The sequence below is a fragment of the Capra hircus genome, chromosome 19, assembly GCF_001704415.2.
Source record: "Capra hircus breed San Clemente chromosome 19, ASM170441v1, whole genome shotgun sequence".
NCBI classification, from domain to species: Eukaryota; Metazoa; Chordata; class Mammalia; order Artiodactyla; family Bovidae; genus Capra; species Capra hircus.
In genome coordinates this window covers 28,481,776-28,507,144 of record NC_030826.1, presented here as the reverse complement: position 1 = coordinate 28,507,144, position 25,369 = coordinate 28,481,776, and the positions used below count along the sequence as shown (strand labels likewise).

The 25,369-nt window shown below is 41.3% G+C and overlaps 1 protein-coding gene across 1 annotated transcript in view; it reads left to right on the top strand.

The window, feature by feature from the left end:
* The window catches only part of STX8 (syntaxin 8), a 198,253-nt gene that overhangs the window by 93,559 nt on the left and 79,325 nt on the right, over positions 1-25,369 (top strand). The window contains exon 7 of the mRNA XM_018064645.1: positions 22,147-22,248. Within this exon, the coding sequence (XP_017920134.1) occupies positions 22,147-22,248 (102 nt within the window). The remainder of the gene's footprint in view (positions 1-22,146; positions 22,249-25,369) is intronic.

Sequence of the window (25,369 nt, the reverse complement as noted above, 5' to 3'; positions counted from 1 at the left end):
GGAGCTTGTGAAGGAAGCCCATGGTTTTATAAAGGACTAGCACTCTTTCTGTCTCTCTCTCTTTTTTTTTTTACAAGTGGTTTCCCTGACTGCATCCATATCTGTGTGGCCCGAATATTGTTTGACTCCCAAAGTAAAATTGTTGATCCAGAGTGAACGAGTTCCATGTTTCTCCTCCTCCCTCTCAAGAGTATTCCAGGGAGGCAAATGTTTAAAACCGCACCTGAGCTATAAACAATTTATTCTGAAGGTAACAGTGTTAGTATTGCAGTATGTAAACTTTTAGCTAATAAAAATCAAAGTAGTCTCATTTGGAAAGTACACAGAAGGTTAGAGGGAAAGCTTGTAAATGTTTTCAAAGACTCTGTATTTAATTCTATCACCAGCTAGCAAAATAAATAGTCCAGCTGCTCGCTCTGAGTCGGACACGTGTTGGAAATGAAATGTTAATAGTTTAAATGCATCCGTCATTAGAAATCAAAAGGAACGCGAAGTACACTTTCTAGTTTATGAGAAACAAGGTGAAAGTTCCCAAAGCACATTTGTGGTAACTGGGTTTAAAATTGCTTCCTCATTTTGTATTTTAGTGGCTAATACTTACCATGGCGTAGGTGTGACTGTGGGGGCATTACCCCTTCATCCTGTCCCTGCCATTTTGATGCAAAGGTTTGGAAATAAATGGAGAATGGAAATCAGGAGATGTTAAATTCCAGTTTTCCTCGTGTTCGAGCTGTTTGCCGTAGGTTGCAAGCTGCGTGCCAGACTCTTCTGAGGAATGGAAGGTTACTCTCAACAATGTGCTCAGATTGACCTGAAATATTTAGCCAACACATCTGCTTGCAAGCACTGGCCTTGTGTGAGAAGGTTATACTGGAATTAATTACCCCCGTTCAGTACTCTGACATGTTTTCTCCACATCTCGTTTTACCATCATAAAACGTATAAAAATCAATTGGAACTTCTTTATTTTTCCTTGAACTTAAAAAAAAAAAATTCTTCTGGTGAAAAAAGTGATCTAAAGCAATGTTTCCTTGCTTGCCCCAGATGTTCAAGAAAAGCATTAAAATTTGAATTTTGTTTCTTCAAAGCTTTGTTTTTAACTTAAAAATTAGGATGGGGTTGTATGCCTCTCATCCATTACAGCTGTGGCACCTTTAACATGTTTGATGTTATTGTTAGAAAACCAGGAGAGTGAGTCGAGGGGCAGGCTATGTGCTGAGGTGCTCACAACCTTACAGAACTCTTGGGGCAACTCGGTGTTAGCTTAGAAACTTTCCAGCTACAGAGTGGGGAAGGCAGGGAGGATGCTGGGAAATTCCTGCGGCACGCCTGGCTCGAACACTGTGGTGGTCATGCCAGCACGCTTGCTGTTAGTATCGCTGTTCACCTGTTCACTCTTAACTTGGCCTTAGCAGTTTTCTCAGTAAAACTGAGAGGAAAGCTGCCTTCAAGGTGTTGCACAGAGTTTCTGTTTGAGGTGATGAAAAAGTTTTAGAAGAAGATACTGGTGAAAGTTTTCTCACATTGTGAAATACAATTTTTGCCACCAAATTGTAACCCTAAAAATGGTTAAATGTGGCAAATTTTATGTTATCCATGTTTTGCCAGTTTAAGAAAATGAACAGTGGGATATACCAAAACCCACTGAATTGTACCTTTTAAAAAGATAAATTTGCAGTTTATAAATTATATCTCAGTGGGGCTGTTAAAAAACAAAAATCTGTGTATCAAGAGTAGAATGTTTTGGTTAACTGAATATTTGAGGTAAATAAGGACTGGGACATTGAAACTCACAAGTGAAAAGTAATTTCGCAGGATGTAAGAGTGTGAACGCGAGGGAATTGCCTGGCAGTCTAGTGGTTAAGACTCCACACTTGTACTGCAGGGCACATAGGTTCAACCCCTTGTTGGGGAACTAAGATCCCGCAAGCCTCTTGGCACAGCTGGAAAAAAAAAGAATATGAACTTGAAAAACACTTTTGTGCCTCAGTGGGTTGTATATTCTTTTAGTTATCTAAATTATCTACCTTTAAAATATGTTCTTTAGAACATTTTTTCATTTGTTTTTCTTTGTTTTTTTTTTTTTTCTGTATCTTTAGAAATATGATACTTTACCGTCAACAGAGCATCAAGTTAGAACTGTGATGTCCAATGCAGTGGCCACTGGCCACATGTGACCATTGAGCACTTTGTATGTGACTAGTCTGAACTGAGATGTGCTATGTGAGCAAAAATAACACTGAGTTTTGAAGTTTGGATACAAAGAAAAGAAGGCACAGTATCTTGTGAATAGTTTTTACATTGATTACATTGAAATTACAGTTGTTTTTTACATATCGCTATGTAAAATGTACTATTAAATATATTTCTGTTTCTTTTTACTTTTTTAATGTGGCTCCCCTTTTTTTTTTTTTTTTGATGTGAATTGCCTTTGGGGCTTATATTTTGATGGGACAGGTTGGTCTGGAAATCAGGCCCATCTGCCCAGGGATTCACATGCTTTGAGATGAAGACTCACTTCTGATGACCAAGTAGAAGGCAGAAACATTCCCTGAATTGGCATGGACGTGGAGGGAATTTATCTCCCAAAGAATGGCGTCCCCCTCTTCTCCTATGCAGAGGGTTCCGGAAATGACCAACCTAAGAGAGGTCCTTCCCCAACCAGGAGGAGCGCTCCGGGGGTCGGTGCATCCCTGGCCCTAGGGGTACAGCTGCTCTGCTCCAGCACCTGGATCCATAACACAGGTTTGTTCAGTTGAAGAGGGGAGGAGTGAGTCAGTCCACCCTGGAGGACAGATGGGTTCAGAGGCAGTTTTTCTTTGGCCAGAGGAGCGGGAATTGCAGGAGTAGAATCACAGCCTTCGACAAGAAGGTTTAGAGCCCTCACAGGCTGCGGGCGCCTCTCGAGTCAGTTTTCAGAAAATAATGAACACCTGCACTGAGGACCCCCTCCCTCAGGAAGGGCACCTCCCGAGCCTTGAAGGACTCTGAGCTCCTGGCAGGGATACCCCCTGGCTCCAGGCTTCACTGTGTCCTCAAGCCAGCCTCAGCACTCTGTTGTCCCACACGGGTTCAGCATCCCCGAGGCAGCCGCTGCCATGGCCGAGCTGCTCCCATGGGCTGGCCGGCTCACCTCTCCAGGCGTTCATTCTCCTTCTTGGTTGTGCTCTGGTTACAAAGTGACATAGGTTTCAGAGGGTCTGCCCCAGTGGTTCCCACCATCTATCCTGTTGTTGTTATTTTTTAATTTTCCATTTCTTGCATTTTTTATTTCTCAGATTTCTACATATGGTGTTTGTTTTCCTTGCCAAAGAGCTTACGAGTAAATATTTATTTGGTTGTGCTGGGTGTTAGTTGCATACTGCAGGGTCTTTTGTGGCAGCACATGGACAGGCTCAGTAGTTGCAGTGTGCAGACCCAGTTGTTCCGAGGCATGCAGGATCTTAGTTCCCTGACCAGGGATCGAACCCAAGTCCCCTGCATTGCACTGGACCACTGGGGAAGCACTGGACCACCAAGGAAGTCCCACCCCTGTCATTTTTAGAGGGTGATTTTGCAGGATGCAAGGTTTTTCAGGAACGTGCCTATCACATTATAGCAGAAATACCCACATGGACTTTGTCCTGCTTCTTTGGTGGGTGAGTCTTATACCAGGTGACCACTGCTGCCACACTGGGAAGGTTTGTTCTGGCATTTCAAGTAGACGCAGATCAAGACCATTGTACCTGGTGATCAAGTATGGCGGGATTAGTACTGTTCCTCTTGAGATGTGGTGAACGTAAGCCTGTGGGCTGCCTGGGAACAGGTCTGCCTTAGCTGCATTATCTCTGTGGGCGTCCTTGACTTCTGTGCAACCAATCTGCTAATATACTTTGGGAATTCATTCACTCTGCAAGTTGAATGCCTGCAAGCCTCTAGAAAACAACCCTCACCTTCCACCACCAGTGAGAGAGGAGAAAACAGGACACTGGAACTTAAGGAAGCTGAAGGGAGTTGTGAACGTCACAGACATTAGAAGGCAATTAGTGATAAAATAGGAATTTCAGACTACCTTCCCAGCTCCTCACATCAAGACATCACTTACATTGCATTATTTTGTTTTCTCAGGTCACAACTTCTGAAAATCTTCAGAGAATAGATATCTTCCTCCCCAGTTCTTTACTAGCATAGGAGAAATCTTTTGGAATGTCAAAATTCAGAATATGAGGCGCTTCCGGCATTTTATCAACTTAAATGACAGCTTGTCTGCATTCTGCTCAGGGTGGATTTCAGTGGCTGACTGATCCTACTTGAGAGTGGTAACAAGTATTACAGGATGAAGCCTGAGACCTTAAAGCTGTATTTCAGGGGTGTGGGTGTGCACGTGCATGCACTGTGTGTGTGTGTGTGTGTGTGTGCACGTGCGTGCATGTGCCTGCCCGTCCCTTCTCCAGGGGATGTTCCCAACCCAGGGATCAAACCCAGGTCTCCCATATTGCAAGCAGATTCTTTACCAGCTGAGCCACAAGGAAAGCCCAAGAGGGAGGGGCAGAAATTGAGACTGACTTGTCCAGAGATGTGCAGGCCCTTGGGGGTGTGTATGAGCCTTCCTGCAGGGGCTGACCTCTATCACCAGGTGATGCTGGGGATCTGGGCTGATGGTATCAGCACACCATCTCAGGGAGGCTTCCGGGCTTAGTAGAGCTCGCAAAGCTGTACCATTTACGTCACTTAACCAGAAGGAACAATGAAATCCTGCACTGCAATTATTTTTGCAAGTATTACTGAAGGTAACAGCTTAATAAATTTAAAAGTTTGATCATAATGGATGGTAATGACGTTTTGAAAAATGGTTTACTTTTCGTTGTGAAAACCTTTAGGTGGTAATGTTTGGCTGGCAGCTATTATCATTATTAAATGCAGTTATTAAGTGTAGAGTCCCCTCCCCTCCCCACCCCATTTCAGGTGCATATCTTTGTTTTCATGACAGGTGGAGGAATCATGGTATTTATCATACAGATATTAATAGTGTTCATAATTTAAAAATACAATGCATCTATGAAATATGGTTGATTAGGCTATTGAAAAGAAAGAACCCAGATGGGGGAGTGTGTGATAAATTAAGTTTGGAGATTTTGTAAAAGGTTGAATGCCAACTCCCTAAGAGATATTGTTTTCCTCTGCACAACTTGGGATGATAGAGCATTTCAGACAGAAAGCTGGCTGATTAGAAAGAACATATTGACAAGAGGCCAGATTCGCTCATTACTTATACATGGGATTTGAAAAATAGACTTTCTCCTAGTCTAGTCTTCAGAGTTCCTTAGAAACGATGGCCTCCATCCCACCCCATAGAAATCCGGCTCATCCATCAGTATCAAGCCCAGATGCTGCCTCATCCATGGATCCCTTCCTGCGCTTTCCACCCTGAGATGATCTTCATCCTTTACACCCAATGGCACTTTGTCCCTCTCTCCTGTCCTAGCGTATGCTTTGTGTTGGGTCATTTACAGTTGTTTCTGAATTTGTTTTCTCTGCTGAATCTCCTCACCTTCTTAAGGGAAGAGGACTATCACATCTTTGCATCTTTAGAAAGAGATACAAAGTGCCTTGTGCAGACTCAGCAGATAGAAAGATACTGTTATCCAGGTGGAGTTGGTTCCTGATTTTATTTGTAACTTTGTAGAAGATACACCACAAGTATCTGTGGAGCCCTAGTGAGCTGTCCAGAATGCTTCTGTGAGCAAGCTGGTGCTGGCATTAGGACTTGATCCGTGATCAGCCAGGCCTGACCAAGAGGGAGAAGGAATTTCATTGAGAGGGGAAAGGAGCCTCTAGCTGTGAGCCAAGAGAAGGTTGGCCCCTCAGCTTGAGGCCTTTAATAGGAGGCACTGGGCACAGAGATCCTGGGAGGCAGGGGGAGTGCAGTGTTGGTCTCCGTGTACAGTATTGGCATCTGTAGTAGGTTAATAGTTGGCAGGGAGCTTCAGCATCAAGTTATGAGGACCTGACCGAGGGGAGCAGACTGGCTGGGAAACCAAGCACAGCCCCCATTTTGCAAAGATCCAGAACAAAGCACAAGCTGAAATCCCCCAGAATAAGCATGGCACAGGCTCCCAGCACCAGGGCACAAGCAGCCAGGACATGGCAGGTGCAAAAATGCCCCGCCGCTGAGCTCCTCTGCTCATTGTTCTCTTGTCTAGGCTCAGGCCTGGCACCCAGTTATCTTCAGCAAGTAGAGGGCTACCCAGCCCAGGAGCCCAGGAGGCATGGCTGTAGGGATGGGAAGAATACAGGCTTGGTGCACTTCCTTCACAGCTGTGGTAGGTGGCGGTTTTATGCGGTCAGCACATCTGGAAAACGTTTAGGGCCCGTCAGTGTTCAGAGATAAACCCTGCCAGCCCACCTGTCAGGGCTGAGCTGTGTGCGGAAGCCCAGGTCACTGCTGTCCCAAGCTCGGTGGCCGTAGATGATTTGCAGTGGTCCTGTGTCCGACATGCACGGTATGCTTTTCAATAACAATCAGTGGAAAACTTGGATCAAAACTCATCCGTGACTGACACAGACGGCATCTGCAAAGATCGTCTCTTGCAGCATCTAGCTTCCTGGGATATAAAAACCCAACCTGTAGTAAGGGTGTTTTTTCTTTTTTCTTTGGAGTGTCACGGACTTGTAAAGGAAGAAAAAAGTGACATTTCATTAAAAAAAAAAAAAAGTTTATCATGTTGTAAAGTAGTATTTTGTTTTGATTTTTTAGAAAAATTTCCTGTTTAAAGCATCATATTCATTTGATTGCTCTTTCATTATTATATGTACATACTGATTTATAAAGAATAAAAATGATATAAATAAGTGGACCTTAGTTGCCTCATTGAGTTAACATCTTTTGACAGTGATGATAAATGTAAGTAAAAGGTTGGAAATTTCACACAGTCCAGAAAGGTGTACTATGGTAACTGAGAGTTTCCTGTGATTCTCAGAAGTGTTATACAGAGGTATATACATATATATGTGTGTGTATATATATGTATAACCTATAAATAAGGGTGTGTGTGCGTGTTTGTGTGTGACACAGATTCCCACCGGCTCTCTCTTTTACCTGTGGTAATGTACATGTTTCAGTGCCACTCTCTCAATTTTTCCTCCCCTCTTCTCCCCTGGAGCCAGAGGTATTGTTTTTTGGGGGGCGGGGTGGGGGGAACATGTCATGTAGGTTGCCTAAAAATAAAATGTATTTAAACTAAAAAATAGGAGGGGGTGCTCAACATACTGCAATTCTTTGCTTTTTAACCTAATCAAACCCAGAGGTCTTATCCTAGCGGCATGGACACATTTTTCTGATTCTTCTGAGGGGGTGTGTAGTATAACATAATATGGGCTCACCATGATCATGCTAGTCCTCTAACGATAGACGTCTTGTTTCCAGCATTTTTCTGTTCCGTACAGCGCTGCAGTGACCATGAACAAGCTGATTCTCCAGATCACTTCTTCTGAAGGTCAGGGCATGTGTAATCCAGGGGCTGGCAAGTTTTCTTCTGTTAAAGAGCCAGGTCACGTTTTCAGCTTTGCAGCAGGCCACCCAGTCTCTTGTAACTACTTGCCTCCTCAGTTGTAGTGCACCAGCAGCTCTAGTTGGAGAAACAGATTATAGTGTGTGCAGTGGAGTACTACCCAGCCATAAAAAGGAGCAGGGTTAGAAACCAGAAAAGCTAGAGATGAAATCCACCTCATTAGTAAAGTTTCCGTTTTTCCTTTCTCCATTCTAATGAATCATCCTGTGAGCCCCAGTTTGTAGGTTTTTGGCTTCAGTTACAGTCCTGGCTTAAATTTCTCCCTCTTTTCCAACAGAAATGGAACCCAGGGAGAAGGCGATGTGGTTATATATATTGTTTTAACATTGATTATCCGGGACCGTGTGACGTAGGAATTTTCTGGTGTGCAATTTGGAAACAGCTGAACCGCTTCTGAGAAGTGCACAAACCAAGTTAGCTTGAGACCTTTGTGATTAATAAGATAGAACTATTTCTCTTAAAGCAAAGCCAGGGATTAAGGCTTTCTTAGGGTTAAGAGAACATTCGTCTTGCAACCAGGGATTTCAGTGTCTTTCTACCGGAACAAATGCTTTTTTTCAGATCTAGACACAGTATGAAAAATAAGACCCTTTGCAAGGTGCTTGGGAAAGTTCTAAGTGGTTCCCAAGTGGGGAGGCCTTTGTTCTGGAGGAACAAGCCTGACTTGAGGGGTGAATCGGAGGGGCGCTGGGCCCATCATTCACGGCTGGAGTAGGTCAGAGAGAAAAGTTCACATCTGGGTGTTACTGACCACCAAGCCCTTTCTCGTGGTCCTTTCAGAAGTGATATATTATCAAGCTTACCAAGAGCACAGACCTCTAGTGTAGATTTATTGGGGGAAAATACCCCTTGTCCACATGATAAAGTTATATATTTATTTTCTTTGAAACTCGGGGTAGGTAACATGTACGGACTTTGTGCTAGTTATTTGAAGAAATATGCTAGCAAGTAATACTAGCTAAAGTGTTTAAATTTGCACATCACACAGTGCCTGGCATATAGTTTGTCAGTTGCCTGGTTGAATGAGAGACTTAGCATTTTTCCAAGGTCGGTGGCTATCGTTGTATGTGAATGTGTGGTTTTTGCTTTGTAGCTGTTTGTTAAACTGTCCATGTAAGTCGGTGGCTTTTTTCTCTTTGTATGTGGCCTTTCACGATAAAAATGTTTTTAAACATTGTAGAAGAAAATGTAAATGAAGTAAATACCACACATAGGGTTTGTTTCTTTTCAAGGTTTCTGGGTAATATGCTTCAGTTTGCCTTGTCAAGATGAAGCATAAACATGAGAGTGTTTGCTTGTCAACACATGGAATTTGGTAATTAATTTATATTTAGAAAACCTTTTCCAATTCTGAACATTTTAGGGAACAGGGTTTCCAAGTGCATCTCACTAACAACCAGGAACAGCTGCTGTGCTGTTTTCAGATGGCTTCGCTGTGACATCTGTGAAAACAGACAACTTTAGTAACTGAGTGCGCCTCAATCATGTGGCGTGGAACAGCGTTCGATGCTGTAAGGGGGCCAGAGCACCCCTGGAGTCGGACGGTATGCCCACCTGTATGAAAATACACTTGACTTCCACCTGAAGTCTAAATGGACCTGTATTACATCACCAGTGGCTCAGTGGTAAAGAATTCGCCTACCAAGGCAGGAGATGTGGGTTCAGTCCCTGGGTTGGGAAGATCCCCTGGAGAAGGAAATGGCAACAGGCACAGTCTTCTTGCCTGGGAGCCCCTGGTGGGCTCCAGGCTTAAGAGTCAGACACAGCTTAGTGGCTAAGCAAAACACAAGAGTTGAAAGTTGCATTTTAACAAGAAGTGTAAACTGTTGACACGGTACTTCATTTTGATTGGTACCTGCTTTACACTGGAGAATAAAAAGCTGATTCCTTATCAATAAATCTGATTTGGAATGGGCATTTACAAATCTGGAATAAACAATGATGGCTTACCTGGTTGTTATGACCATTATTAGTCAAAATACAAAGGAAGTTCAGAGTCTGTGCCCTTCATGCAAACGTGAAACAGAACTGAGGGTATTTGAGTGGGATGGGTTTGGGGAGGCAGGCGGGGAGCAGCACCTTTGCACCAACCATTTGGGTCTGTTCTCTTGCCAAAGTGTTTTCTGGATTTCTTTCACTCCCTCCCCGAACCCCAATCCTTCTGGGTCTGCATTTCACAGGAAAAGACAAGATCAATCTTTGAAAAATCAGCCAGTTAATTAAGGGAAATCATGGGACAGTTTCTTGTTTCGTAGCTGTTCAGATTAAATGTGGCAAAGGGGATTCTCTTTGACTCTTGTAAAACTCTTCTTAGTTTTTCCTAATAAAAAGCATTTGCTGGAGAGAAACCACGGACCCGGTTTTCCTTCCCTCAGTGCTTCCAATTAGGGACCTATTATCTCATTCCAGATAATTGGAAAAGGATATTCAAAATACTGCTCCGTGTAAATATGGCTTTTGCCTGCATTCTATTACTTAGGAGTTCCGAACACATCTGGAGCGAGGGCGGCCCCAAGGGCATTGAAGTGCGCTGTTTGGGTTGGCAGGGTGACATTAAAGTATATGCCAATTTGTAATGGCTTTTGGAAGCAGGCAGTTTTAAACTCTCCCTGAACTATTCCCCTGAGAAATTATTCAATTAAGTACAACTAAAATTAATGTTTAGCATTTTTTGTTTAAATAAAAGAGGCAGCTATAAAGGGAAATCTGTGGTTCATGCTTGTGGATTTTTTTTTTTTTTTTTGCTCTCAAATCCAGTGCTTGAGAAATAATTTAGTGGCCTGGAATTGGTGCATTTCCTAGAAGAGACCTAGGTTGCTGGGTCCTCTTTACCACTTTCACTCTGAACACGTCTCCATAGCTGCCTGGGCAGGTTTAGACACCTGGATGATTATTCAGTTTCCACATGTCCAGCACCAACTGGGGAACCATGGGGAACACAGAGCCAGAAGGACTCCTCCGTCTGTCTTCCTTAGTGCTTCCCAGGCTTGAAATAGGCAGAAGTGATCACCTGAGGGTCTTGTTAAAATGCAGATTTCGATTCATTAGTTGTGAGGTGGGACCGGAACTTCTGCAGGTCTGTTAAGTTCCCAGGAAATGATGCTCTGGCTGCTGGCCTGAGGGCCACACTTGGAGTAGCCAGGTTCTACGTAGTAATGGGGTGTACTTTGGGGGTTTGGTACCTAGACTTGGCTTGATTTCTAATTGGTGGCTATCTACTGGACTGGTTCATCCCTTCCTTGTGTTGAATGCTAATTTATAGTTAGAACTACCAGATAGAAAAAGATTGAAGCGTCCTTGTAGTGGCCACTACATACCCTCCTGATCGTCCCACCTGGTGTGCCGTCTCCTCAGCTCAGTGTGGTATCCACTAGGAATTCCTCACTCGACAATCTGTCCTTTGTTTTTTCTCATTCTCTTTTTCACCTAAAAGTATCCTTCTGTCAGTCTATCCTTTGTTTTTTCTATCTCAAAAAATCTCTCTGTAGAGTACAATTCTGATCATGTCACTTGCTTGCGAAAACCCTCCAGGGGTTCTTCTTTGCCTAAGCAGTGTTTCCAAGACCTTCTGAAATTTTGTCGTATTCATCTGTAGTGTTTCTTATTTAAAGTTTTTCTTGGGACTTAATTTTTTAAATTTGATTTTTTATTTTTACCAAAGTAATATTAAAAAATCAGAATTAAAAAAATGAAAATTAGAAGGCTTAGGAGAAGCAAGTCTTTTCCCCATCCGTCCTCCTCTCCTCAAAGTTTTATCAGCCAGGAGGCATTGCTTCTAATTGTCTTAGTGATTTGTATGTCAATCTCTGTAGTACAATATCTATATTTCAAAGTAATTCGCTCCTGTTTCTTTATGTCTTCAATCTTAGTCCCTGTCGACTTCCTCCTAAGGAAGATGTTAATTTAACCCACAGCAACCCCGTACATACACACTTTCCCTCTTCCCCATTGCTCACACATTTTCATTAAATCAGTGTTGATGGAATCGTGACTACAGAAACGTTCATGACCGAGCCACCCACGGTGGGAACCAGAATTAGACATTATTTGATTACAGCCTTTTCCTCTTTGTTTGTTTGTTTACTTAGTTGTCTTTCCTGATGCTTTTTCATCTTCCCCTCACCTCCACCGCTGACAGAATTGTGAAACTCCTTTCAATATGGACAAACTCTGTCAGTAGCTACCTTCGTCTGTCCCAGCTACTGTAACAGGAATCAGAACTGTTATTGCTGTCCTAATTTCTGAAAACTTTCCTATTTTCTGAAAGTTTCTATTCTGCCTTGGTATAGTTTTATAGATGCATGGCCTGCTAACTCTCTAAGGAGGTGTGTGTGTGCATGTTTCATTTGCTCCAAGAATAAAATAGAATGCAGAGTCTATCAACATATTGTATAAAATTGGGACGTTTTCCATTTTCAGCAGTTCTGTAATTGATGGGACTTGCCCACCCCCAATTTTTAGTTGTTCTGTGCTTCATAAAGGACTTTGCACTTGGATTTCTTTCCTGTACTTGGAGAGTTTAAACATACATATAAAATAAAACACAAAGTTTATTTAAAATTCGTGTATAATCAGATAGCAAAGATACATGGGCGAACTGTGGCTCCAGGTGACCTGTCTGTAGGTACCTGCCTAGAACCTTTACACCCCGCTTTTTAAAAATGGAGACACACGCTTCAGATAGATCCAGAGTGTGAAAACTGGCTGGAATAAAGGGAGGTAACTTTTTTGCACAGGAGGAATGTTCCCTTCTAAAGGGGAAATGTGTTTCTTCAAGTTATTTGTTTCTTTTAAAACAAGAGTATGTGGTTAACTTCAGTTTTCTGACTGATAGGTGTCATGGCACCAGATCTCTGAGACTCTATGTCTTAACGCACTCTCTGGGCTTCATCAGGTATCTTCTATGAGAAAGGGACATGCAGAGAAATCAAGGTGATGTTCCTCTGGAATGGGAAAAATGCAGACTATGTTTAGTCTGGAGGTAGACATAGACCTGAAATTTGAGACATAGGAGGCATGAGCTACCAAGCAAAGCTTTTGAATTGAAATGCAGAGACCCGTCTCCGAGTCCTACTGCTTATTCATAAGGTAACTTAGACAAGTTGCATAATCTGTGTGGGCCTGTTTGGACATCTGTAAAATACTCTGTTTCCCTGTCTATCTTTCAGGATTGTCAGGAGGATTGGATGAGATAATACATGATTACAGTACATTAAGACTATTACCCTCATCATAAGTATTTTTAGAACTCTTCTTCATTTGTAGGAAATCAGACTGAAACAGGAATGGAAGCCCTAACTTAGAAGTAATGCCACTTTATGAATTTCATAAAAAGCTTGTCTCTTTTTGTTGAGCTCTCAGAGCAAGAACCAAAGAATGACGTTTAAGACTTTCTCCGTCTCTCCCATTTTCTTGTTGGACTTATCTGCTTTGTTCTTACCGTGTTCTGAAAACTTCAACATGCTCTGAATAGTCAGCAGCTGGGGCAGATATGGAAGCACAAGGCTGTGATCCTATTAGCAGTTTTGAGTCTAAGAGGAAAAGGAACTTCTCAGGCAGGCAGATCCTACTGGGTTTGAGATGTAGGCTCTTTCTCAAAGGGAGCAAAAGTCTAATGGTTTGGGTCTAGATATTTCACGGGAGACTGTCTAGATGCTTAAGTGACAGAATGGAGCTAGGTAAAAAATGTCCACGATTCCCTGTAATCACTTGTAAGAGGGGAAATGTTGGCAGTGACCTTGGCTCACTGTTGGAGGTTACATTCTCAACCAAAGTTGTGACATTAGATGATCATGATTATGACCAACATACAGCATCACAACAAGTAAGAACGGTACATTTTTATAACAGTTACAAAATAAGGTTTCATAGTTTTATAGCATTTAAATAATTCCACCGACTACGCAAGAAGCCATACGTTACTACAAGATATATACACAGCATAAAGAAACACTCAACTGGATCATGGATTTGGCTCAAGGAACTCACATATTCATTGTACTAAGTAATAAACGTTTACTTAAAAATAGTTTAGAAGACATTTATAGGAAAAACTTGAATGATCTCATCTTCAAAGAAAGCAAAACAAAACAGTCTTGGAACTTTTGCTCTGCTGTCCCCTTTTCCTTTCTGAATGTTAGGAAAAAATCCCTGAAACGGGTAGATTACAAGTAAGGGATGTTGCTTCCTACATTTACAGTACAGCTAGATGCTCATATCACAGTCTGCTTTCCTTCCTGGAATCCCCAGCCTCCTACATGATTCTTCTTTTTTTTTTTTTTTTTAAGTTTACATTCATTAAGGTTCACTGTTTATTTATTTGGCTGTGCCAGATCTTAGTTTCGGCATGCGGCATCTTTAGTTATAGCAAGTGAGATCTATTTTGAGTTGCATCATGCAAGCTCTTAGTTGCAGCATGTGGGATCGAGTTCCCTGTCCAGATACTGAACTCAAGCGCCCTGCATTGGGAGCCACTGGACCACCAGGGAAGTTCACTCTTTGTGTCGTAAAGTTCTGTGCGTCTCGACAAATGCATGATGTCGCATATCCATCTTACATATCATACAGAATTTTGTACTCCCTAAAAATCCTCTACACTTTTCCTGTTCATACTTCTCCTCTTCTTCCCGAACTCCTGGCCAACACGGATCGTTATATTCTGTCTATAGTTTTACCTTTTCCAGGATGTCATGTAATTGGATTCATACAGTCAGTAGCCTTTTTATTCAAGGTGCACAAAAACGTGTTGATTATTTTGAAATCATTTAGTCAGAGCTGAGCCACGTTGTCACCAGGATTCCAGTTTTCTGTAATAATAGGAAGTGTATTTTTATTGTCACTTTATTTGCTATAGCAAAGATTCTGATACGGCTTAACTTTTTCTTTTTAAAGTACATATTTTTTTCTTTCTTGAAGGGCTAGGAAAATGGGTGAGGTCTATATTTTTAGCCCTATTATAGAGTTGTTTAATGCCTAACTTAAGATGTTATGCTTTTAGCATCGTGTCTTCAAATTAGGACTGATAGCATCTTCTCGGAGCTCTGTGGTTGTTGTTTTTTGTTTTGTTTTTTTTTTAGTGACTTAAAATTTCATGTTTCTCTACTATTGTTCATATTTAAAAATTAAAAGAATTTTCTGGGATTATCAGGATGACTAATGTATTGTTTTGCCATGCGATTCTAGCTCACGTTTGTGATTGTCTTAGAAGTCCTTGGCTGGTGGGAAAAAGACAGTATACTTAATATGTCATGATGTATTTGCTTCCAAGAAAAGGCCAAAGGCTGTCACTGTGCTGTGTCTAAAGGATGTCTCCACCGCTGGAATAAAGAACAGCAGGACAACCCCAAAGGACCTATACTTTAGTCTGTATCATCTTCACGTTTCAAGCAGTAATTTACTACTCACAAAACAAGCTTCCTCTGTCAGCATGAAATTAATGGTCGTTAAAATAGAATTTTAGTTTTCTATTTTTAATATGAATTTATATTTTTGGAGCTATGGAATAAAGAGCTATAAACATAAAGAATATATCCCATCGTTGATGTTTATAGTTAAATAATTTAAATAGAATAAACATATTAATACTGTGGGGTATAGAAGAAGTTTCTAAATTTTCTAACAAACTAGATACAACTCAAAATTAGGAAACAGTGACTTACAGTACCTGGCAAGTTTTCAGTAAATATTAGGAGCTGTCGTTTTGGTTTCAGGTAATAGGAACTTTCAGATAATAGAGACAGACTAGTGTCTTCTGGCTGCCTTCTCTTGCCCACGCTTGAGCTGCACTAGGTCCTGCAAATCAGGGAAATTGCCCCCTTTCTTCCCTTCCCTGCTGCACCCAAAGTGCCTCTCAGCACAGTGCACAGCAGTGGACCGTGCCAGCCCACAGACCCGGTAGATGCCGCCTTCTTTCCTGAAGCGCTGCCGTGGGGGACTGCGCTCTCCCCGGGGCGTTGTTCTGTCTTTGTTTTTGTTCTTCCCTCCTCCTCTGCTTTGTTTCTGTTCCTCTTGCTCTTTAAATACTGACGTTCTCTAATATTGTTCCTCCTTCAGCTAGCCTTCTCTTCTTGTTCATTGTGTCTTGTTTAATTTGAATTTTTCAGGTAACATTACAGAAAAACCGTGTATGCTTGGGTAGTGCTGTACTTTCAATACATGGATAGATGAGTCTAACTGCTGCCACACACAGGGGACCCAGAGTGGCTCCATCATCCGCTGGTCCCCTCCCCCGTCCCTCACCCTTGGTGGTGACCAGCTGCTCTGTTCTCCGTCAGCATAGTTTTATCTTTTGGAGACTCATATAAATGGATTCATACACATGAACTTCTGTAGTATTCCACCGTGCTACTGAGCCCATCCAATGAGTTTTTCTAATTTGATTTCTTGTATTTTTCAGCTTCACAGTTCACATTTGGCTCTTTTCTGATTTCTAGGGTTTAAAAAAAAAATTTTTTTTTTTTTTTTTTTTGGCGAAATCATATCTTCATTTGATTCAAGAGTGTTCACCTTTACTCGTTAGGTCATTTTTGTTTTAGCTGCTTTAAAGTTTTTGTCAGATAATTCCAGTGGCCGTGTTATCTCAGCATTGCATCTGTGGGCTGTGTTTTCTCGTGCATCTTGAGATTTTTCCGGTACTTCATAGGCTGAGTGATTTTGGATTTGATCTTGGACATTTTGATTACTATATGATGAGACTCTGGTTCTTGTTTAAAAGGAAAATTTATTATTTACTTGGCTATTATTTCTTCCTTTCCTGTATCTTTGCCCCTCTTATTTTTTTCTTCCACATTTTGCCCTCTTTAATCTTTTCCTGTGACTCCTGGGAGATTATTCCAGTTTATTTTCCAACTGAATCTTTCATTTAGATTACAGTCTGCCTAACTGCTTCACTGTGGTTTTTAATTTGACAAGTGTGTCTCTACCTGGAGCCCTGTTTGTAGTAACTTAGGTCAGTCCCTCATTGTGGCTCTCTGTTGTGTTGCATTGATTTAGTGTCTTTTTGAATCTTGTTTTGTAAAAAGAGAAACCTCAAGAAACTGGTTTCTCTTTTTCTGGAAAGAATTCTCTGTTCTAGCACAGAAGGGGTGAGGGAAGGGGAGAGGGTGCTCCTTCTGTATTCACACTCGTTGGCTGTTAGCTCGTCTGCACACACAGGTCAGTGTCTTTTGTTAGAAGTTGGGAGGGGTCCTAATCTTGGCAGAGGCCTCTGTCACACATGTCACAGCCCAGTTGAGGGAAGACTGAAAGGTCATTGGGTTGATGGTGGGAAGGAAGACGGAAGGGAGCCTGTGCCTCCCGCCCAGCCTGGCCCACCTGTCCCTGCTTAAGATGCGAGCAGGTACAGCCAGGGAGCTTTCTCCTAGGCCTCCAAGGCCGAATTTTCCCCAGAGGCTCCGCGTGGGTGGGCAGTGACTCCCCACCCTAGGGCGCCATGGCCGATGTGTTACTTTTCCTTTGCTGTGTCACAGGTTGATCTCTCCTGTTCTGTCTCCCTAACCCCTTTCCTAGGGTTAGCGTAGGGTTAGGGTTTCCTAGTGTACAGAAAAGTGTACTGTTAGATGTTATCATCCACCCCATGTTTAGTTTCCATGATAGGAATAAAGGGAGTTAAATTAATGCCCTCAAGAAAAGCTCTTTATTCACTGTTTGTTGTTTTTTTTAATGCTTGTCTTCAAATGTCATTAGCGATATAAGCTAAAGGCATAACATATTGACTTTGCAAGTGCCAGCATCCACTGTGAGTGCAAAAAGATACCAAACTTATCTGAAGATAAGCAGTACACTTCTTGCACTAATATGGAATTTACTGAGACTGTAACTGAGTATAGAAAAATTGAAGATAATTAGATTCAGCTCTGTTGGCACTGTGTAATATTTCTTGCTGCTCTTTGATTCAGTTTTGCATCACACTTCCTATTGTCCATTTTTTCCCCTTCTGTGTTGGAATGGCACTTGGTATCTCGAGTTAATACCCAATAGAAACATAAGTTCCTTCTTGAAACTAAATGCAAATAATTACCAGGAATCAAAATATCAGTTGCCATTTGGAGGCTGTACTGTCAGGAATCTGAAAGAGTCAGCTGGTTGTTTCTTAACCTGTGTTCTGAAACCTGTATTTAATTTGCTCATAACAGTCTGTGGTTGGGGAAATTCCCCCCCTTAGAAGCTGCTAGGCTGCAAGGTGGGAATTCCCCCAGGCTCCTTACCCTTGGAAATCTCCTTCTGAGATCATATTAAGAAGTGAGTTCAATTAAATCAACCCACAGTGGCAGTGCAGACCTTTTAAAAACTAACTTGGCAGTGTGTTTCAAAGTCCACGGGGTAGTCATGATCACACTTAATTGACTTAAAGAAACAACAGAGAAGAAGGCAGATGATCATGGAGGAAAGAATTCATTGACTCATGATGTAGAAATACAGAAGCATTCTCAGTATCCCACAATAGGCTATTTTTAATGAATGTTTATTTTAATGGAATGAATATTTTGTAACCATTAGAAATTATAACCATGAAGACTGTATAACAACATGAAAGCATACAAATGATATGTTAACAGGGGGCAGAAGGCTCATATATTGCAATTATATGAAAGTATGTATGTTTATGTCAAACCTTAGAAGGGAATCCATAGAAGATACTTTTCCATCTCTCATTTATAAACTTGCTATTATATAATTTTTTATCAGTTAAAAATAAAGGTTTTTTTCTTTTCTTTTTTTTTGGAAAGCAAACAAACTGGTAATCAGATGAGGTTTGCCAGCCAAGATGTTTGGTCTAAGGTGAGAACATTAACCCATTCAGTGTTGACTACTGGTTTTTATTTAGTTAATCTTCTACTAGTTTTTTATTTACCTCTAAGTTATGAATATTTATAATTCTAATGAGAGCTCTGTCCAGAAACCCAGTTAATATATAACAACTGACATATTTAGTATCTGACAAGCAATATTATCACTTGACTTTCTTATGGTACTATAAGCTTATTAAGTCTCAATTTTATATTACATATTGTGACTTTCAGAGAAGGCAATGGCAACCCACTCCGGTACTCTTGCCTGGAAAATCCCATGGACGGAGGAGCCTGGTAGGCTACAGTCCATGGGGTTGCAAAGAGTCAGACACGACTGAGCAACTTCACTTTCACTTTTCACTTTCAAGCACTGGAGAAGGAAATGGCAACCCACTCTAGTATCCTTGCCTGGAGAATCTCAGGGATAGGAGCCTGGTGGGCTGCCATCTATGGGGTTGCACAGAGTCGGACACGACTGATGTGATTTAGTAGCAGTATTATGACTTTAAAACATATCATGCAGGGATTCTCCTGGTGGTTCAGTGATTAAAACTCCATGCTTTGAATGCAGGGGATTCAGGTTCAATCCCTGGTTGGGGAACTAAGGTCCCACAAGCAATAAATAAATAAATCTTTTTGCTTTTTCCCCCATGTCTTACTAAATAGTGTGGGACTTAAAATGTTCAATAGCAAGTTGCCAGAGAAGATTATTTTTGCCTTTTTTTGTTATATAGGTTATTTAGGAATGGTTTCCTTAACATTTTTTTTTCATCTTCTGTCACGTGATCTTTCATCCTGATGAAAGATTCCTTTTTATCTCTGATCATACTCCTTGACTTGAAATCGATCTGATCCATATTGATACAGCTGTGCCAGCTTTCTCACACAGACAAGTTCTGTGCCTTATATTTGAAGTTATTGTGAAGGCATATAGTTGAGTAGTGTGGTTTTTTATTATTTTTGAGTCTTGTCTGACATTCTTTATCTTTCAGTTGAGAAGTTGGTCCGTTTACATTTAATGTAATGACGGATACAGTTGGGTTTAAGTCTGCCATCTAGGCTACGGCCTTTTGTCCTGTGTTCTCTGTATCCCCTTTCTTGCCTTCTTTTGGGTAAATCATGCATATTTGGTATTCAATTTTATTCCCTCTATTGATTTTTTTAAAGCTATTCCTCTTGGTGGTGGTTATATGGTGGTGGGTGTGTGTTTGGTGTTTTGTTTTTAAGTTATTGCTTTAGAACTCTGCTGTTTAACACATTATTGATGAGAGACATTAATACATCTTTTTTTACCCAACCATTATTGACATGTCAATATTATTTACATAACAAATTACTGGCCACAGATATTAATTCTTTAAAATACCCCCCTGGTCAATAATGAGTTAATAATCACTAGTCACATATGGCTATTGAAATTAACTGAAATATGAAAAAATAAGTTCCTGACAAGAGTTTGGAGAATGGATTGAAGGGATTGAGAAAACAGGAAGGTAAGTTAGGACAGTTTTAGAAACACTGGAAACTTTTTGTGAGGTATTACTAACAGAGTTAAAGAGAAATGGTAGGATTGAAAGATAATAGGGAGGTAGAATCAACAAGAATGGCTAACAAATGGAATGTCAAGTGAAGGAGAAGGGAGAAGTTCATGTGACTCCTAATCCTTCTTAGGCAAGCAAATGAATGATGGTACAATTCATTAATTGAGGCAGGGAAGATAGGGGAGTCAGATTTGGGGGAAGATGAGGAGTTTTGTTTTGGAGACCTTGCGAGACAGATATTTGTAGGAATTTCAAGGTGGAGATAAGTGGTAAGCAGTTGGCTGCGTGAGTCAAGGATTTTTGGAGAGCTGTGTAGAGCAGAAATTTTCTTTTTAAAAAAATTTTAGTATTTTTAAAAATTCAGTTATTTAATTTAAATAGTTTTAAATGAAAATAAAATAGAAATATACAGAACTCTGGGGATCACCAACATTTAAGAGGAAGAGGACTCCTCTGGTGGTCTGCCTGCGCCAGTGTGGGGGACAGGTTTGATCCCAGGTCCAGGAAGATTCCACATACCTTGGGGCAGTTAAAGCCTGTGTGCCACAACTACTGAAGCCCACCCTTGTGCCTAGAGCCTGTGCTCCCCAGCAGGAGAAGACAATGAGAATCCCTAGGGAGTAACAACTAGCGCGTAGCCCCCCGCCCCGCCCTGCCATCACCACAACTAGGGAGAGCCTGCATGCAGCAACTAAGACCCAGTGCAGACAAAAATAAATAAACACATATTTTTTTAAAAAAAAGAGGAAGAAGAAACTCTAGGCAGAGCTTATAGATAGTTGAAAGAAAACTAGGAGAGAATATATCCTTGAATACAAGGAAATAGTTGTGAATGGATGGTTAAATAATAGTGACCGGGTTACTAGGCAGATGTTGTGTAGATAATATTTGACAAATTTGGCTTAGATCCACTTTTCTAAGAAGCAGCAAGTTATTCAGTGCTTTGAAATTATTCAGTGCTTTGCTCATTTATACTCCAATCATTCATCCCTTTTATCTTTTAGTATCTATCCTATCTTGCTGTGTGTTAGGCACTCTGCTAGGGATAGGAGCTACAGAGGTAAGAGTTAGTGTCCATCATCCTCTTCCTGTAAAAGAAAGACATGCAAACATATCTGTTGTTTATTTGCTAAATCATGTCCACAACCACAAATAAAGAGGAAGGGAGGGAAGGAGGGAAGAAGGAGAACCACAATTAAAAAAAAAAATAGCATATAGAGCTCATCATAAGAAACTCAGGCAATTCAGAAAATACAGGCAAGATCATCAAGGACCCCACCACTGAGAAATAATCGTTAATAACATCAGGTTAACACTGTCTGGATACATCTTTAAAGGTTGGTACATATAAAAGGAGGGATGGAAATAATTTTACCTAATTAGGGTTATACTGTATGTGCTAATTTAAATGGTAAGTGCTTAATCTCACTTTTAAAAGATAACCATAAAAAAATAAAGTTCACATGAAGAATTCTTTCTAAGAGGTAGTAATTGCTAAAAGATCCATCTAAGGTTAACAGAAACATAGCATAACACATTGAAGCCTTGGTTATTTTTACAAAGCTGTAAGTGTGTGTCTTACTTTTCAGCAGCCTGATATGACTGTACTGTCAGTGATGAAGAAATTAACACCTTAGTTTCTTTTCACCTTTCTCCCCGTGTTCCTCCCCTACCAACTGCTTCCTGATCTTCACCTTTCATTCCACTGTCCCTGTTTATAACACTTGTCTACTTCTCTGTAACCTGATCCATATATTTGTTTATTCTCAGCTCCACATATTTGATTCCGTGCTTACCGTCATCTCTTTGCCTCTGGCTTCTCCAGCCCAGAGTTGTGTTATTTTTTTTCACCTCTCGGTTGGCTAGACTTCATCATCAAGTAGCTTTCTTAAGAAGGGCCCCAGTGGTCCCCAAAGTCCTCTATACCGTCTGTCTGCCACCTTTATGCTCAGATGACAACTTGGCCGGGCATAAATTTGTTGGGTCATGCTTTCTTTCCCCTGAACTTTTGACATTTCTCCTCTGTCTCCTGAAATTATGTTGAACTTTTTTTTTCCCCTTAACTACTCCTTCCCTCTCTAACTGCCCCCCGACCATCAATGAATCAGAATTGCAGTTCTCAAAGAAATGTAAGTTCTTTAAAACCATCTCACACACTGCAGTTGAGAGAATTATTACTAGGAAGGCCCACCACAGCTATGAGACTCTGATGTGAGCCAAGGTATTTTTGGAGTGTTAACCATGCATCTTTGTTTTCCTTTATAGAGATAATTGATGACCTTGCCAACCTGGTGGAGAATACCGATGAGAAACTCCGCACTGAAACCAGGCGTGTGAATCTGGTGGACAGGAAGTCCACGTCTTGCGGTAAGAGACTGCTGTAGTTACGGCTCTTGCTTCTCTCGTTGCTTGCGGATAAGCTTCCCACGTTTGGTCTGATTTTACCGCAGGGATCTGCTTGCTCTTTGGATACATGCGGTTTCATGTGATGAAGCGTTGAAATTTCTAGAAGATTCCTATATCTTGGCGAAAACGAAGTGAATTGTTACAAGTGCAGGGAAAGTAGAATGCATTGTTAATTTTTTTTCTTAATTAAAAATAAGAAACTTTCCTCAGTGCTTACCGAGAATAATAGTTTGAGAAATTGTATGATGTCATGCAGACTGGTAGTGGTAGATCTCATGGGTTTTACAGGCCACCTTGCCTTTTTTGTGCCTTGTTTTTTTAGTCACAAGTGTCCTTGCTGAAGCTGGAGCCATTGAGCAGTTAGAGCATAGAGTCTAAAGTCCAGCTGAGTTTATATCCTGTATTTAGTAATGTTGTCTTTGGCAGTTCTTTTACTTCTTAATACCTTGTGCATGAAATGAGGAGACATAGGTCAAAATAAGAACCACCAGGAATGATGCGTAGAGTGCTGACTCCCTGGCCATCCCCTTGAGACTGAGTAGAGCGAGGCTGGAGTTCCAGAGGGTTCATCATTTAACAAGTGTGCCGGGCACTCCTGATGAGGTCCTTGCTCTTGGGCAGACATTCCAATGCAGATGCCTGTCGGGTTTCAATGATCTATTCCCGTGCACACTGCCGTGCCCGCAGGTAAGTGACAGTGAATGGTGCTGACAGCAGCAGTGATTACACTCGTGGTTATTTGGTGTTTCATCTCACAAAGGTGCACCAGGTTTATAAAGCTGAGACTTTTGTTATATATAACAGTGCAATAGCACTACCAAAAAAAGAAAAAAATCTAATGACCTGAACTTTTCGCTTTTTGCCTGGTTTTAGCCCTTTCAATATGAAGAACGTAGTGGATCCCTCCGATCTGTCCAGTTTTAGAAGGACCTCTATGCGAGGGTTACCTGTGATGCACAGTTTGAGAAGTGCTACCTCCCTTGCCTGTGTGTGTGGTCAAACAGCAGTCTAGAACAACCAGGCGATGGAGGGCCAGGTAGTTACAGACTCTGGAATCTCAGAGGAAGTGGAACTTGGAGGCACCCGCCTGCTTCCCTTTCATCACCTGTCTGCTCCCCTCAACCTGGCAGTTCTCATCCACCGATACCAAGCCACTTTGTGCTCCTGTTCCTATAATAGAGCATGTGCTTCTTTCTGCTTCCTGCCCAAAGCAAAGCCTTCTTGATTTTGCTCTAACAGCCTTCTCATAACTTCCCACCATGCTATTCTTTGCATCAGATCCTGAGTCTCTGGCAACAGAGATACATGGGTTCACTCCCACCTCCATCTGTTACTATCTTCAATTCTCATATAAACTTAATCTTTCTGAACTTGCGTTTCCTTGGCTGTTTAAAAAAACAAAAACAAAACAAGTAGATAGCCTGGTTATCAAAATGAAATTATATAAACCATGTAAAGTACCCAACACTGGCCATTGTCCATGAATTTCCTTATTTTGTACAGAGAGCGGCTACAGCCTGATAGTGAAGAGTGTGGGCTCCAAAGGTTGGACTCACATCCCAGCTTCACCATTCACCAGCCATGTGACCTTGGGAAATCCCACTCCCCTGTGCCTTGATTTTCCCATCTCCAAAATGGGAATAATAATGGTACATATCTGAGAAGGTTGTTGTAAGGAATACATGATTTAATAGAGATAAAGATATAGATGATAAGTAGATAGATAGATAGGGATATATAGCACTTAGAACAGTGGTTAGCACATAGTAAGCAGTGAGCAAGAGTAAGTATTAACTGTTATCGTTATATGTCAGTCTGTTTTGCATTTATAACATAGCGGTCCTCAGCACATGCCATTCATGACATCACATTGAAGAATATTGATTCTACTGTTGCTAATTTATTATTTTATAGTTTTACCTGGTATTGATGTTTGTATCTACAAATGTCCATAAAAATATTCTGAGCTGAGCTGTCTAATTTTTCTGTCTCTACAAATATGACTACTTCCTGTCTCTACAACCGTGATCCCTCTAGGTATCTAACATAAATGAAACCATACAGTATTTGCCCCTTTGTATCTCGCTTATTTCACTTATGTCTTCAGTATTCCCCTCTGTTGTACCATGCATCTGGAATTCTTTCCTTTTTTAAGCTGAATAATATTGCATTGTTAGTATTTATATCACATTTTGTTTACCCATTTATCTGTCAGAGGACTCCTGGGCTGTTGCCACCTTTTAGCTACTATGAATAGTGCTGCAGTGTGCCTGAATGTACAAGTATGAGTCCGAGTCCCTGCTCTTTTGTGTATATACCCAGAAGTGAAAAGTGAACGTGTCGATCACTCAGTCATGTCCAACTTTTTGTGACTCCGTGGACTATAGCCAACCCAGCTCCTCTGTCCATGGGATTTTCCAGGCAAGAATACTGGAGTGGGTTGCCATTCCCTTCTCCAGGGGATCTTCCTGACCCAGGGATTGAACCTGGGTCTTCTGTATTACAAGAAGATTCTTTACCATCTGAGCCATCAGGGAAGCCCCATCTGAAGTAGCATCACTGAATCAAATTGTAATTCAGTGTTGAATTTGGAGAAGGCCCTGCCTACTGACCTGACCTTTTGTTTTGCTTTCAACCTTTAAACTCTGAGTTACTTTCTACTAGTTTTGTTTTGTTTGTTTGTTTTTTTAAGTCTGATAAAAGCCCAGTTGCAGGGAGGAGTCAGGGACTTCTGCATCCTGAGAGGGGCAGGCAAGTGGGTTGGAAGGTAAGGTCCTGGGCCTGCCTAGTTGGGAAGTGTAAGAGGAGACCCTTTCCCCATTAAAGTGGAGCCCTAAAGAGCTATACCCTGGGGGAAAAAGTGAACCAGAACGAAACTTGCCTTTGGGGATTGTGGGGAAGGCAGCCTTGGCCCATACAGATTAGGAGAAGAAAAGAAAGAAAGACTATCTTTTCTGATGAGTTGTGGTCACAGAAAGGCCCTCGTGTGCATTTGTATGCTGAGCAGACACACTCATCTGCTATAGCTCCAGGTGCCTGACAGAAGCAATGAATCACCTCTCTGGAGGAGAGAATATTATCC